This window comes from Oratosquilla oratoria, chromosome 7 (genome assembly GCF_046742065.1).
Source record: "Oratosquilla oratoria isolate Oo_2021 chromosome 7, ASM4674206v1, whole genome shotgun sequence".
NCBI classification, from domain to species: Eukaryota; Metazoa; Arthropoda; class Malacostraca; order Stomatopoda; family Squillidae; genus Oratosquilla; species Oratosquilla oratoria.
The window spans coordinates 61,158,806-61,176,182 of NC_134783.1; the positions used below are offsets into that span (position 1 = coordinate 61,158,806).

Genomic DNA, 17,377 nt, shown 5'->3' on the forward strand with positions numbered 1-17,377 from the left:
GTGGTAATTTGTAAAGATTTCGGTAAAGAAATACACATTAACTCTAAACCACTGGTCCAATTTAATTAAAATTCGGAATACTTGGGTTTTATGGATCAACAAATCACATGAGCATGTCAAAAACAATGTGAGACATCTCCATCATACCATATTTGCCTTTTCATGGCAACCATGAAGCTGTCAATGGTGGGTCTCACTAAACGCCGACCAACGTCGACCAAAACCACACAATGATGGTTTTTGCTCAAATGCATAATTTATATATAAAAAATAGCATATGGTTGCATTATTTGACCTATTTTCTTTAAAATGGGTGATTTCCATGTAAAATGATCAAAGAGAAGTTACGTTTTTATCCTCTGCAAAATTACCAACCGGCAACCAACGCCGACGAAACCCAAACAATGACGGCTTTTGCTCAAATGACAAAAACGTAACTTCTCTTTGATGATTTTACATGGAAATCACACATTTTAAAGAAAATAGGTCAAATAATGCAACCATATGCTATTTTTTATATATAAATTATGCATTTGGGCAAAAACTGTCATTGCGTGGTGTTGGTCGGCAGTTGGCAATTTTGCTGAGGATAAAAACGTAACTTCTCTTTGATGATTTTACATGGAAGTCACACATTTTAAAGAAAATAGGTCAGATAATACAACCATATGCTAATTTTTATTAAAAATTATACATTTGAGCAAAAGCCATCATTGTTTGGGTTTGGTCGGCGTTGGTTGCCGGTTGGTAATTTTGCAGAGGATAAAAACGTAACTTCTCTTCGATCATTTTACATGGAAATCACACATTTTGAAGAAAATAGGTCAAATAATGCAACCATATGCTATTTTTTCTATATAAATTATGCATTTGAGCAAAAACCGTCATTGTGTGGTTTTGGTCGTCAATGGTGATGTGTAAACAAAATCAAACATGAACTGGACGCATCAGATTCATGGGTGATATGCCATATGTGATGACCCTAAGCTCAAACATCAAGTGATCAACGCTCTTAAGCTTCTCATATCCAGGAGAAAATAGGTTGATATACATGGTTATGTATATTTAAATAATATTTAGTGATACCTTACCTTAATATTTTTACTCTGAAAACTATGTTGCCGAGTTTGATAACCAAATTTCCGTTCAAATCGCTGAAGAAATTTTCTATTTAAAGAATTGGGCATACACTTGCAAAACAACAAGGTAATTTTGATATCTTGCACATCCGCTGAACGCAGGAAGCATTCAAATTAAACTAAACAGAAGGTAGTGGTCCGCAACAAATGGCAACATAAACATTACATGGTCGACAGTGGCGCCGCACGTGGATTCCGGGGTACCTATATAAAAGACAATTTCATTAGAGACATAATTTTTAAATAGCTTGAAAAATAAGGGAGATACGGTTTTTGAATATTTTTTTTATCCCAAATTTTTGGCTAGACTTTACCATAACAAAAGGTTTGAATTAAGGGGTCAAAGTAATTAACGCCCGGCAGCGACCGGCAATTTCCTATGGTCATAATGGTGCCCACTTACACTTAGATATACTTGGATGACTTCTGTTGGTGATCGATGCAGCCAGACTGGGGTCCCACTGTGACCAGGCAGCTCCCTCACATCAGTTGTCCAATCGATTAGTCGATTGGCGTTGGGGCCGGTGTATCCTGGTGTTGGCGGCTGGTCTGGTATTTTTGCCAACCATATACACAGATGTTTTTTGAAGGTGTGTGGAGACACCCCTGTTATGTTTCTTAGTTGAGGCGGGATGCAGTTGAACAATCTTGGCCCACCGAACGAGAAGCTGTTATGTATTCTGGACTAGATGCTCAGTGTTGATTCGGGAGTGGTCCTCACATAACACAACCTCCTCCTTCTTTGGTGGACTATTACTTGAATACCAGTGTTGGGCACCCTCTTTTCTAACACCTTCCAGATGTAGATGATGATGTAGCATTCCCTGCGCTGTTGAAGAGAAAACAGCTGCAACTCCTTCAGCCTCTCCCAGTAGTTCAGTTCCTGGAGCCCATGTATTTTGCTGGTGAAGGTCCTTTGGGGCCCTTCAATCTCCGTGATTTCTGTTGTACATTAATCTTCCTTCTCTATGTTTTTCTTTTCTTCTCATGTCATTTTGTTCTTTTAGTTCAAACTCTATTAGTATTTGGTCACTCTTCCCAATTGGTGTCTTATACTTGATTTTGTTCACAATATCAGGTTCAGAAGTGAATATTCAATCTAGTTTCGATGATTCATCATTATTTCTATATCTAGTATTTTCCTTAACCCATTGTGTTAAGGTATATTCAATAGTTAAATCCAGTAGCGTGTTGCTCTAGAGTTCTTCTCCCCCTTTTACTGTCATTTCTTCTCAGATTATTTCCTTTGTGTTAAAGTCACCCATAATTGTTACCACCCTCTCTCAGTAACTCAATTAGTGAGTTCTATGTGTCTTTCAGTAAGTTTGAATGATCACTATCAGACCAGACCTGTGTTTTTGGTGGCACATATACTATTACAAATTTTCTACTTTTCTTATTATTATTTACAACTTTGATTATAATTAATTCCACATTATATTTGCCTTCAATTATCTGTCACATTTATACCCTTTTTAGACAATATCATGATTCCTTCCCCCTGTTGATCCGTTCTATTTTTCACCCAATGGTTGTATAGACCTTGTCCCACCATACTTGTTGATAGAGGACCTTTCAGTTTTGTCTCCACAATTCCCATTATTTCAGGTTTTTCTATTTCCAGATAGTCGTTTAATTCATTAATTCCAGAAATACCATCCATATTTGTGTAAGCTGCTTTTAGTTTCATATTTTATTATCTTTTATAATTTATGTTTCCATTTTTCTGATATACCATTTTCTCAGTCTCAGATCCAATACTCTCCAAAAAAAAAAATCACTTTTTTTTTTTCAATTCTGAGAGCTTTGTCTTTCTCTTTTTCCTCATCACTCATTTCCTTTTTTATTCATTCATATCTGAAGTTCTCACTATTTGCAAGTTTAACAGCTTTTAATAGTATCTCAGCTATCATTTGAGTTCTTAGTTTGATTTTCAGAGGTCTATGTTGTGTGCCTATTCTGTGAATCTCATCAATTTCCTTGTCAAAATTTTGCCCTTCGTCTTGAATTTCTTTCAGAATTTCCTTTGCTATTTCTTTTTCGTCCTTTTCTCTGTGGTATTTATACACATTATGTTTTTCTTTGGTACCATGAACCACAATGCATTTACCTTTGTCTACTGTATCTCTCACCCAATTTTCCTTTTCTTTAATTACTTTCATAACTGTTTCTTTTGTATTTTCCTGTTCCTGCTTCCACTGATTTTTTATTTCAAGGAGGCCTTTTTCCTTGATTGACTCTTCCACCTTTTCGGTCACTACCTGTAATTGCTCTTTGACCTCCTTTTCTAGTTCTTCATTTTTGTTCTTATCCTCATTTTTCTTTCATTTTCTCTTTTAAGCATATCAAGTTCACTTTTTAGGTCATTCAATTCTCTAATTGTTTGCTCATTACTCTTATGCAAAGTAATCATTTCTCTAAGTAAAGCTCGGTAGTCCAATTTCAAATCGATAATCTCTTCCAATAAGTTGTTTACTTCATGATTTCTTAGTGCATTGCTATACTTAACTTCTCTATCTATATCCATGCCTTTACCTATTTCTCCTAAGTTTCTTTGAAAACCTGAAAAACTGTTATTCTCCCACCTTTGATTTGTTCTTGGTGTATCACTTAAACATGTCCTCTTCGGTATCACTCCTCTTGGTGATTCGACTCTACTTACATCCAGCCCTCTCTTTGTTGGTTCATTTAATCTTTTTTCTTCTTTTGTGCCAAAACTATATTTTCTTAACTGGATTTAACCTTTGCTGGTCACTCAAGAACATAGACTATACATTCCAAAAAATAAACACTAGGTGTTCCCTTCGTTTTGGCAACAGAACCACTAGGTCAGAGCTCAATCGCTAGACTTCCTTTTGCTTTGATGTCTTGTTTATATGTCCATAACACCATGTGCGTTGCCAATCCTTTAAAGTAATTCCTGACATGGATGCACCACTGTTGTGTACTATACTACCAAGGTATGTGAAGCTATTCAAAACCATAATGTCTTTACCACGTGCATGGACAGACTGAACCTTGGTCTTGGTCTAGGAGACCTGAAGTTCAAGCAGTCTCACCTCCCTGTGCAGTGACTTGAGGGCTGCAACGAGGACCTCCATTGACTGCAAGAAAGGCAGCATCAGCAGTAAAGAGTCAGTGATGTGCATGTTGCCAATAGATGCTCTGCAATGACATTGACAACTGTGTCTAATCCAGTCCATGACAATGTTGAAAAGTGTTGGGCCAAAGACACACCCTTGCCTCTCTCATGAATTAACAGGAAAGAAGCTGGGCATACCTCCTCTATACTTTACAGCATGGTCTGTCTCAGAATACAAGTCAGACATCAAGTAAATTAAGAATCCTATAGATCTGCAGAAGATCCCATAGGACTCCACAATGCACTGAATCAAGCTCCTTTTTGAGATCAATATAAATTGTAAGAAACCCATGTTGAAACTCACATTGGTGCTCCACAAGTTGTTGACTTAACTGGCTTGAACCCAGATTGCTTAAGCCACGTCCACACGGTCGAGCACTGTCCGCCGGGCACGAGGGCTTTGCTCGACAACGGGCAATTTCATTGGGCAAACCATCAAACTGTCCGTTCCCGGCGCCATTTGCGGGCAGTGGATGGAGGGCTAACATCGCTGCCAAACGCACGAGGTGAGGTGCGAGCAAAGTTAGCAAACCCGCTCAGTACAGACCGAAGTTACCTTACTACCATGTCTGCACCTAGTACTAGTGTGTACTGGTCTCGACAAGACGTGCTATTGGTGTTATGCTTTTCCTCATATTTGTCTCTTGCCTTTGTATATATGGCTCCACTTTCGAAAGGAGAAAAGAAAAGCTGCTTATGTTCATTCTCATGTAACTGCAAAACAATTGTTCATTTTCATCCTGCAATTCACTTAGAATTATCACTGAGCTTCCCATTAAATCACATCTTTGTAACCACTCCCGGCATCAGGCATGTCTCCGTGATTTCTTGTTTTTCTTTTTAATGCAGGCAGCAATTATAATGCTGTAAAGTGCTACCTTCTTTCCAAGTATGGCGGGAACCATGGTTATCGTACCGCACTGAATCACTCCCTCCCAACCACCATCGTCAGGCGTGTGGACACTTTGCAGGCAGAGTCTGCGGACTTTGCCCGGTACGGGCAAAGTCTGCCAGGCACAGCTCGACCGTGTGGACGCGGCATTAGACTTCTGAAACTTAGCATATGTGAATGAACCTGTGTCAGCAACAGATGGGCAAACACCATACTCGTACTTGCCTCACTGAGCAGTGTAATATCACAGTAGTTGATGCATGATGATAATGACAAGATGCACCAAAACCATCCCAACATATAGAAACCAAAATCTCCATAGAACATCACATTATACAAGTACTATCAACTGAAAGGAAAAAAAAAAAGCAGCAGCATACTCTTGAAACATCTATAACCAACCTGTACCATACAACACACAAAACCTCTCAAGCTTGGATCAAAGGTAGCATTACAACATTGTAGTGCCAACAAAAAACCCTAGACATTAACCTCACAGAAAGTTCAGTCACGAGAACAGTAATAACCAAACTAGCACAGCTATACTTGAATCACTATCCATCACAAAATACCAACACAGTATAGGCCTGGCTACAGAAACAAGCTGCTCCATATGCAGCCATTACACAGAAAACACCAGACACCTCATCTTGCACTCCCCTACCCTAGTCATATGCAGATGACACAATATTTCTTCCTAGTGATGTATGGGCCAATCTAGTGATTGTTGCCAATTACCTAGGAGATGTGGGTTTCCTGCAAGAGAGATATGGGACAATGGATTGATAGATGGAATGTTAACTGTATCAGAATAATTAACATAGATGAAGACATTACAACAGTGGTCTGGGAAATACTAAAACGTAATGTACCAGGTAATGAACTACAGCTGTTATATACAATACTATATTAAGATGTACAAGGGGTGAAAGTGGCAGTAGAATGGAAGTGAACATTAAGGGAGAGCGACTGGAGGAAGTGGATAGTTTTAGATACTTGGGTGCAAGTGTAGCAGGAAAAGGTGGAGTGAAGGTGGAGGTAGAATGTAGATTGAGAGAAGCGAGTAAATGCCTTGGTGGTTTAAAGAGTGTAATGAGGAATAGACATTTGGGAATGGATGCGAAGAGGAGACTGTATGAAGGAGTGATTGTGCCAACAGCACTGTATGGGGCAGAAACGTGGAACATAAGAGAAGAAGAGAGAAGGAGTTTGAATGTGTTTGAGATGAGGTGTCTGAGAAGTATGGTGGGGGTTACTAGGCTGGATAGAGTGAGAAATGAGGAGGTGAGGAGGAGAACAGGGGTGAAAAAGGATTTGGGAGATAGGGTTGATGAAAGAATATTAGGATGGTTTGGACACATGTAAAGAATGAGTGAAGAAAAACTAGTAAAAGAGGTATGGAAGGCAGATGTGGAGGGAGTGAACATGAGGGGACGTCCTAGGATGAGGTGGATGGATGGGGTGAAGGGGGCTTTGGGGAAGAGGGGAATGTCTGTTGAGGAAGGAAAGGAGAGGACGGAAGACAGAGGTGAGTGGAGAATGGTTGTATATGGATGATGTTGTGACTGCATGAGGAGGAATGGGCGGGGGGGTGGGGTAGTATGTGTGAGTAAATTTTGACGCAGCCCGAAGGGATTTCTCCCCGTCCTCGCCTTATATGCAAAGGGGGACGGAGAGGGTGGGTCGCCGATTAAATGAAGCGGCCTTGCTGTGGATGTGCTGTCTTGCGACACTGCTCCTGACCCAGGGCGGTGGGCAGGGTGCAGGGATGACCCATCATCCAGGAGGTGCTCAGATGAGAGGAAGGGTGGGAGGTGGTGTGGAGTGTATTTAGGGATGAAATGGGTGGGAGTGTTTTTATGCCTTTCCCTTTGTGGCTACCTCCCTTGGAAGGGGGAAAAGGCCTTGGTATATGTATGTATGTATGTATATTAAGACCAGTCCTAATGTACAGCTCAGAGACATGGAACATGACAAAGAAAATAGAATCTAAGATAGGAGCTGTAGAAATGAAAGTATTGAGAATTATTATGAGTCACCAGAAGAGACAGGATCAGAAATGAGAATAAGAAAAACATCTGGAAGTAGAACCAATTGTAGAAATCATAGGAAACATCTTGATATGGTGTGGGCATGTAAAAAAAAAAAAGAAATAGATTTCCTAAGAAATATATGGAGTGGCAACCAAGAGGAAAGAGACTGGCGGGAAGACTTAGAAAGAGATGGTTAGATTGTTGAAAGATGAACTTGGAAGAAATTTAACACTAGAAGAAATAAATCAAGAGAGATTATATGAAGATCATGATGGCTGGAGGAGTCTGATCAAAAGGCCAATGACTGACAGGTAACATCTACATGGCATCCGTTGAGAAAAGTGAGAAAGCTGGTGCCACAGTAATGTCAGTTACAAAACATTTTAGTTGTAAATAATGTTAGTGATATACAGCATATATACCATTGTGTGTTATATATTTGTCCATGTCCCAATTTTTTGTTTCTAGAATTACTTTCCTCTCAGTCTGCATGAAATTGCTAACAGGACTAATCAACAAGAGAAACTTCTTCCCTTTTTAGTTTGTTAAAGGAGGAACAAGTGTACTAGCTATAGTCATAGTAAAAGTTGGTAGTTCGTTAGATTCTTCAAGTAATTTTTTTTTTATTACAGCTGGCTGACTACATGGATGAAAATTTCATTCTTGGTGCTTTTCGGGCCCTTGGAGAAGACAGTGTCCTTAATGTCAAGGTAACTTTGCTTCTTAATAAAATCTATTTAGATTGTGCATGTCCTCTTAATATACTTAAGAGAATTAAGGATTATGCTATACATAAGATTATGACATAAAGCATATTTCCTTATACATTTAAGTATGTGAATGCATGAGTATAATTATCTACTGGTACTTTAAATGGGCAAAAAATGATTGAAATTGAGTGTTTCATTAGCTTTCATCAGAGATGCAGAAAAGTGAGTAGTTCTTGTAAAGATAGCATGTGGAATGTCTGTCAAGCAGGGAAGAATGCAAAAAATAGAATATGTGGAAGGCAGTTGTGAATGGGTGAGTGTGTTTGTGAAAAGGAAGATGGATGTGTTGGCATTAAGTGAAACTAAGTTGAAAGGGATGAGTGATTTGGGAGTGTAGTGTAGAGGGTGTTGAGAATGAGGAGAGGACAAGGAAGGGTAGTAAGTAACAAGGTAGGCAAGCAAGTGGTGGAGTGGAAGGACGTTTCTTCAAGGTTGGATGAAGGTAAAACTGGGAAGGTAGATATGGGTCTTTGTTAGTGCATATGGGCCAGGTAGTGAGAAGTGTAGAGGAAAGGGAGGCTTTTTGGACAGATCTAAATGAATACATAGAAAGTTTTGGGAAGAATAACAATGTAGTGGTATTGGGAGATCTCATTGCTAGAGTAGGGAATGAACCAATAGGTGGAGTTGTTAGGAAAGTGTGGAGTGCTAGGTAAAAGCCATAGCAAAATGGCTTGTGAAGGTTGTGTGAACAAGGAATACCGTCTCAGGATGTGTGAGGAGGAAATTTGTCTTCTCAGGAGTGCACTCTGTGAGAAGAATGAACCCTCCCCACAACCCAAAGAGCGTTCCACTTCTTCCCCTTCTGTCACTGCCATGAGTGAATGGCGTTCTGCGGGGTCCCGTTTGTTGAGCCCGCATCCGGTAGGCGTGTGCCCTGTGGAGCAACCGCTGGCTCTAGCCAATTGTTTTGCTCTGCTGGAGGATGAATAACTGAGACATGGTTAAATGGTACAGAGTTCAAAGCTGAGTTTGATATTGCGGGATTAAACACTTTCATCAAGATAGAAGCCACAAGAAAGGTGGGGGTGTTCTGTTGTACGTTAAAAAGAATGTCCATGCTTGTGTTTTAGAGAAAGTGAAACAGGATGCATATGATAGTTTGTGGTTTGAGTTAACCCAAACAAATGGCTAAAAAATGAATGTAGGTGTAATATACTGGCCAAAGACATTATCATTAGCAGACGACAAACTGTTATTTCATTAACTGTCTAGTGTCTGCAGCCGGGATTTATTCATAATGGGTGATTTCAATTTTACTGACACTGATTGGATGACCCTTGAATATGGCCATATAGGTAGTCGCTTAATTAATTTTCTCGATGACAGTTACTTAGTTCAGCATATAAAAGAGCCCACAAGACATGGAAACTTACTCGATCTATTGACCACTAGACGCAAAAGCATGATAACCGATGTAGAAGTCAGTGAAACTGTTGCAAATAGCGATCACAACTTAGTTAGATTCAAACTCCTAAACAATTTTAGAATAGATACTTGTGTTTCTAAAATACCCGATTTCAGTAAAGCTCAGTTCATAGGACTACGTCAGGAGCTTCAGCTTACAGATTGGGAGGCAAAATGAAACGAAAGACCTGTAAATCAGATGTGGGAAATATTTCAAAATACGCTCACTAAGATAATTCAAACTTACATTTCTTTTAAGGACAGACGTCCCCCAAATCAGGCTCGCCCAAAGTGGCTCGACAAAGAAACTGAAAAAAGTATTGCTAAAAAGAGACAGGCTTATAAGAAATATAAATGCTCGGGTGCATCTAATGACTATGAAAGTTATGTATCAATACAGAGAGATTTAAAAAAGACTAAGAAAAAGAAAACGACAATACGAAATGAACATCGCTGATAAATCCAAAGAGAATTCCAAAGAATTCTATAGTTACATTAGAGATAAAAAGGTTGTTAGGAATCACATTGGTCCACTATTATCTGCTGATGGTCAACTTGAACATTCAAATGAAGGAATGTGTAATATCTTAAACAATTATTTTAGCTCGGTATTCGTAAACGAAACACCTCAAAGTGAATTCCAAACTGAAACCTGTGAAAAGTCTAGGGTAAACTTACTACGGTAAATATAACAAAAGAAAAAATTAAAAGGTGTATAGATAAACTCAAAGTTAATAAAACACCAGGGCCTGACGGTTGGCATCCAAGAATCTTAAAGGAAATGAAAAATGAGATTGTTGTTCCATTAGAAATTATTTTCAAGAAATCCATCATATCCGGAGATGTCCCAAGAGAATGGAAGCTAGCTAACGTTACTCCCATATTCAAAAAGGGTGACAAAAAGAAGCCAAATAACTATAGGCCTATAAGTTTGACTTCAATCGTAGGAAAAATAATGGAAACTATCATCAGAGATGCTATCGAACATCATTTAGAAAGAAACCGTTTGATAAATGATAGCCAGCATGGTTTCAGATGGAAACGTTCTTGCGTGACTTACTCACTCGAATTCTACAACACAGTTATCTCGAATTATGACAAAAGAAACAATATAGATTTAATATATCTAGACTTTGCAAAAGCTTTTGATACCGTCCCACACGAAAGACTATTTACTAAATTAGCTTTACACGGAATAAGTGGTAGCCTATTAGGTTGGACTAGTAATTGGTTGAATGGTCGAAAACAGAGAGTTGTTTTAAATGGAAAAACTTCTAGATGGAAAAATGTTACAAGTGGAGTTCCTCAGGGTTGCGTTCTTGGACCACTTCTATTCATAGTATGTACAAATGATATAGACCATGGACTAAAATCTACTGTTTCCAAATTTGCTGATGATACAAAACTGTGCAGAGTGACAAATGATGACTCAAACCAATTAGATATTCAAGAAGATTTAGATAAATTACAGCAATGGTCTGAAAAGTGGCTAATAAAATTTAACACAAGTAAATGCAAGGTAATGCACATAGGTAAAAATAACAGTAAGTATGATTACAAGTTATTTGGAAATTCGTTAACAAAAGTGGATAGTGAAAAGGATCCCGGCGTAATTATCAGTAACAATATCAAATCGTCTAAACAGTGTATTTCAGCCTCTGAGAAAGCAAATAAGACTCTAGGACTGATTGCGCAATCTTTTGACTTCAAAAGTCCGCTCTCATCAACAAATTATACAAATCGTTAGTTCGTCCACATTTGGAATATGCTGTTTCCGTATGGTCACCAAATCTCATTAAAGACATTGACAGATTGGAAAAAGTACAACGGCGAGCCACAAAACTGATTCCAAATATAAAAAATAAATCATACAAAAATCGACTAAAACATATAAATCTGTTTTCCCTAAAAAAGCGTAGACTCAGAGGTGACTTGATACAGGTCTTTAAGATTTTAAAGGGAATTGACAACATCAAAAGTGACCAAATTTTCACATTGAATGAGAATCAGACAAGAAACAATGGTCTCAAACTGTCCGGATATAGATTCAATTTGGAAGTAGGTAGAAACAACTTTGCCAACCGTGTAGTTAATGAATGGAATAAACTTCCTGCACAGGTAGTGCAATGTAGTTCAGTTCGAAGCTTTAAGAATCATTTAGATAAACACCTAAGCAAGATGCTGTAATGATTATAATTTATTTTATATTGTTTTTGTTTTGTTATCATTTGTCTATCTGATTTTCATTTATTATTAGTTATATGTCAATTTATTATTATTTACTATTTACCTAATTGTTTATTATTTAACTATATGCATTCATTTATGTATTTTATTTGTTATTTACATTATTATAGTTTTTATTTATAATTTTATTATTATGATTTTTTTTTGCATCCGACCTAGATATGGACCAAAAGGTCTCCTGTTGGCATGCTCCACCTTTGTAATCCTTTGTAAACCAGGAAGGTTATAGAAGTAGAAACAAAATTAACAAAGAAAATGAGATGGACAAGCACGGATCACGGTGTGGGCTGTCCAAGACTACCAGCGAGACAGAATCCCGAAGCATATGTATATAAGGCAAACATGTATGCATGTCTGTCATTCTCTTTGAGGAAGGTATACAGCCAAAATGTAAAAGAATTAAGTGCCTTTGCCATCATTCTGAGATTTCCTACCCCAAATACACTCAGATTGTCAATATAGATAGGTAGTATGTTTGTGATAAGAAAGATAGATGTGTTGGCTTTGAGTGAAACTAAGTTGAGAGGGTAGGGCGAGTGTAAGTGGGATGTTATCAGGAGTGAAGAGAGGGCGAGGGAGAGAAGGGGTGGCTATACTAAAAAGTGAAGAGATAGGTAAACGTGTAGTGGAGTGGAAGGAGATTTCCTCAAGGATAATGTGGATGATGGTGAAACTGGGAAAGGAGATGTAGGTTTTTGTAAGTGCATATGGGCCTGTAGAAGAAAGGGAGGCTTTTTGGGTAGATTTAAATGAGTGCATAGAGGGATTAGGGAGAAATATCAATGTAATAGTACTGGGAGACCTTAATGCTAGGGTAGGAAATGAACCAATTGAGAGAGTGGGAAATGTGGAGTTCCAGGAAAGGATCGTAGTGGAGAGTTGATGGTGGAGATGTGTCTAGAGAGTTAATGATAGCAAATACAGTGTTTCGGAAGAAAGTCAAGCATAAGTACACATGGGAGAGGGTGGTGGATGGAAGGGTGGTAGATACAGCATTAATGGACTATGTAGTGGTAGATAGGAGTACAATAGGAAGAGTTAAGGATGTACATGTGCTAAGGGGAGAGAGTGAGGGAATATCGGATCATTTTTTGGTGAAAGGTAAGTTGAGAGTGGAGGATAGATGGAGAAAGAGGTAAAGGACAAAAGGTGCTTAAGTGAACGCTTTAAATGAAAGGGAGAAGGAGTACAAGAAGAAGCTGAGAGAGGAATGGGAGGGAGTGGCATCCAGTAGAATATTTTCCCAAAGTTCCTCTCCATCTTTTACTGTCATTTCTTCCCAACAAGCTCGTTCTCCTTTGAGTTAGTCACCCATAATTACTGTTTCCTTCTTTCAATAATTCAATTAAGGCATTCTTTGTGTCTTCCTATATTTTGGAATGATCACTATCAGTCCAAGCCTGTGTTTTTGGAGGACATATATTACTATAAATTTTCTACTTTTCATATTTCTGTTTTCAACTTTAACCCCTTCATTCTGGGCCAAAATCTCGCGGGCAGCATTAGCTGCCAGACATGCGATGTTGCGTCATAATACTCGCATTATAAAAACTAAAGGTACCGCTGTATTTAGCTCGTTCTCTTTCACCCGTGAATTTTGAAAACCATAGAAAATATGATGAAGCCAGTTTACAGAGTATGGGGGTCACGCAGGTACAACTACAATAAATATAATCAAGACGCCGACATCGGCATCTTCACATACCCACTTGCTCCTCATGATGCCTACGTAGGCATCATCGTATCGAAGGGGTTAATCATAATTATTTCCACATTATTTTTTCCTTCTGTTACCTTTGTCACATTTAAACCTTTCTTAGTCAAAAACATGAATTCACCCTGTTTTTCTGTTCTATTTTTCACCCAATGATTGTATAGACCTTGTCCTACAGTCTCCACAATTCCCATTGTCTGGTTTCTTTACTAACAGATAGTTGTTTAATTTTTTTAATCCATGTGTATGCTATTTTTAATTTTTCTTTTCTTCTCTTTTTGGTTTGTTTTCTTTATTTTGATGTACCATTTTCTCAGCCTCAGGTCCAGTACTCTCCGAAAAAAAAAAAAACTCACATTTCAATCTCCATTCTTCTCTATCTCTTTTCATGTACAGTACTTCATTTCTAAGTGCCTTTTCTTTCTTTATTTCCTCATCGCTCATTTCCTTTTTTATCCATACATTTTTATAAATTTCACTATTTGTTAGCTTTGCTGCTTTTGATAGTACTTCAGCTATCATTTGAGTCCTTAGTCTGATTTTTAGTGGCCTATAGTGTTTTTCTCTAGAGTATTATCCCATTCTATGCATCTCAATATCTTTGTCGAATTTTTGTCCCTCTTCTTGAACTTCTTTCAGAATTTCCTTTGCAATTTCTTTCTCTTTTTCTCTTTGGTATTTGTAGGCATTTTGTTTTTCTTTAATACCATAAACTACAATGCACTTTTTTTTATCCACTGTGTTTCTTACCCAGTTTTCTTTTCTTTAATTACTTTGATTACCGTTTCTTTAGCATTTTCCTCTACCTGTTGTACTATTTCTTTAAATGTTATTTTCTGATTTATTTGTTCTTGTTTCCACTGAATTTTTATATCTAGGTTTTTCTCCTTAATTGATTATCACACTTTTTCAGTCACTGCTTGTGTATGTTCTTTAACCTTTTTTTTTTTTTTTTTTTTTTTTTGTCTTCATTTTTCTTTCGTTATCACTTCTGATCATGCTTAATTGACTTTTTAGGTCATTAAGCTCCCTGTTCTTTTCTTAGTTAGCTTTTCATAGATTGGTCATTTCCCTGTGCATTGCTGTATAATCTGTACATTGCTCTATAATCACTTCTTAAATCTATTAGTTCTTCCATCAAGTCGTTAATGTCTCGATTTGATGCACACATTTGCATACCAATGGTCTACATGTACACAAAAACCCCTCCGTCATCACGCCAAACACTGTAGTGTGGCCAGACAAAACCCACGCCTGCCACATGGCCCAACACTCTAGCTATGCCCCAGGACCTTCCCAAGGCAAGCAGCGGACATTACTGCACTATTCAATGACTACATTCAGCTAAGTCGCAACCCCCAGCACCACTACCATCAGACAGACTCTCTCAGTTCACCCAGCAACAGTGAACCAGCAGCTGACGACCAAGATAACCCTTAGGACCACCCCTGCCCCTGTGCCCAACAGTTCAGCACTCTCGGACAGAACCCCACTACAAAGGACGCCATCATTTTCCTTGACCCACCTGTTATGCTCCACCTACACTATCCAACTCTCAGACCCGCCAACATTCCAAGGAAGTAGCACTCTTTCTACGAGTCCACATATATAAAATCTCTTTCCATATTGTAATTTTTCTCGCATTTTTGGGTACACATATTCATACTATTTCTTTGTTTACAACTCCATCATCTGCGTCTCCCACCCCATCACTGCCCTCAGCATCCTTGCTTTCCGAACCAAACTCCACATTTTCAACCTTGGTAAGTAGATACAATTCACCTTATGTTCCCCAAGTGTTTCCACAGTGTTTTCGTGCTCTCAGTGCATGAATGCGGTCCAGAAACCCAATGCAACACACAGCTATTACACATGCTATAGTTCCAAGATATCCAACACAATTTCTACCCCACCTCAACCAGCATCACCCACAAAAAACATACACTCATTTCACACGAGAACACGTTACCTAAATTTAACGGTTTCAACATCCCATTCCACACGTTTTTGGCTGATGTACAATCAAAAATAGATCGGACAGGCACAAAGGACGACAAGACTAAGATCACTATCCTCAAATTGAGAATTGACCTCAATGACACGGTAGCAGGAGACATCGTACAGAGTGACATTTTCCAAGAAACGAAGATATACAACGACTTTCTCAAACAATTTCAACAGTCTTTCACCAGATTCAACCAACTCTTTTCCCTTTCACCACTCTATGCTCTAGCCAAGATATAGAACACTGGCCCATGCAAAACAATAACACAAGTGGTCAAAATAGCTAGTAATTTCAAAAGTGAAAGTAGGGAAAGCCTCACCCACTCTGCCTGGGTAACAGATGGTAAGATTGACCTTAAACACTTTGTCTCCCTCCTTGTATATTTGTCTACTCTCACAGCTCCACCCAGACACACTCCAAGTAATTGGTAAATTCACTTTTACACCAGGTACCACCTTAGCAGAGTAGTGGAGCTTGTGTGACGAGTATAAAAGAAGATAGTGATTGGTTCGAGGTAAAGGTGGGGCTTCATCAAGGATGCGTTATGTCACTCTGGCTGTTCAACTTATACATTTCTTATCGTGACACAAGCTCTACTACTCTCATAAAAACTCTTGACAGCTCCTAGAAGCTTTCCTCCTATCCTGTACATCCGCAAAACCTCCCACAGTGCCTTTCTGTCTACCCTATCATAAGCCTTTTCCAGGTCCATATAAGCCCAAAAAACATCCTTCCCCTTTCCTATAGCTTTCTCACATATGTCTTACAACAAAAATCTGATCTACACAACATCTACCCGTCCTAAATCCACACTGTTCCTCACCAATTACTCCCTCTCTTCCTCTCCTAATCCTCTCAATCAAGATCCTCCCATAAGCCTTCCCAACTACACTTAACAAGCTAATCCCTCTGAAACTACTACATTCACACTTGTCCCCTTTTCCCTTGTAAAGTGGAACTATACAGGCACGCCTCCAGTGCGAGAGGTAAATGCAAGGGTAGTGGGTCAGGGATTAGAGATGGTTAAAGAAAATGGAGAAAAGTGGGAGGTGAGCCAGCTGTTGTTTGCGGACGACACTGCGCTTGTGGCAGGATCAAAGGAGGGATTGAGGAAGTTGGTGACAGTTTGTGAGAGTGTGTGATAGAAGAAAGTTGAAGATAAATGTGGGTAAAAGTAAGGTGATGAGATGTACAAGGGGTGAAAGTGGCAATAGACTGGAAGTGAGCATTAAGGGAGAGCGACTGGAGGAAGTGGATAGTTTTAGATACTTGGGTACAAATGTGGCAGGAAAAGGTGGAGTGAAGGTGGAGATAGAATGTAGATTGAGAGAAGCGAGTAAATGCCTTGGTGGATTAAAAAGTGTAATGAGGAATAGACATTTGGGAATGGATGCTAAGAGGAGACTAAATGAAGGAGTGACTGTGCCAACAGCACTGTATGGGGCAGAAACATGGAACATAAGAGAGGAAGAGAGAAGGAGTTTGAATGTGTTTGAGATGAGGTGTCTGAGAAGTATGATGGGGGTTACTAGGCTAGATAGAGTGAGAAATGAGGTGAGGAGGAGAACGGGGGTGGAGAAGGAGTTGGGAGATAGGGTTGATGAAAGAATATTAGGATGGTTTGGACACATGGAAAGAATGAGTGAAGAAAGACTAGTAAAAGAGGTATGGAAGGCAGATGTGGAGGGAGTGAACATGAAGGGATGTCCTAGGATGAGGTGGATGGATGGGGTGAAGGGGGGGGCTTTGGGGGAAGAGGGGAATGTCTTTTGAGGAAGGTCGGGTGAGGACAAAAGCCGAGGGAATGGAGACGGGTTGTATATGGATGATGATGTGATCCATGAGGTGGAATGGGAGGGGGATGGGGGGTGAGGGAGTATGTATAAGAAAATTTTGATGCAGTCTGAAGGGATTTCTCCTCATCTTCTTCTCTGCATGAGGGGACGGAGGGGGGGGGGGTCGCCAATTTAATGAAGCAGCCTTGCTGCAGATGTGCTGTGTCTTGCGACACTGCTTCTGACCCAGGGC

General features: G+C 39.1%; 1 protein-coding gene across 2 annotated transcripts in view; it reads left to right on the forward strand.

The window, feature by feature from the left end:
- LOC143027181 (tRNA selenocysteine 1-associated protein 1-like) overlaps positions 1–17,377 on the forward strand; it is a 54,915-nt gene that overhangs the window by 2,975 nt on the left and 34,563 nt on the right. For both annotated transcript variants that reach the window (XM_076188330.1, XM_076188331.1), the window contains exon 2: positions 7,839–7,916. In XM_076188330.1, the coding sequence (XP_076044445.1) occupies positions 7,839–7,916 (78 nt within the window). The remainder of the gene's footprint in view (positions 1–7,838; positions 7,917–17,377) is intronic.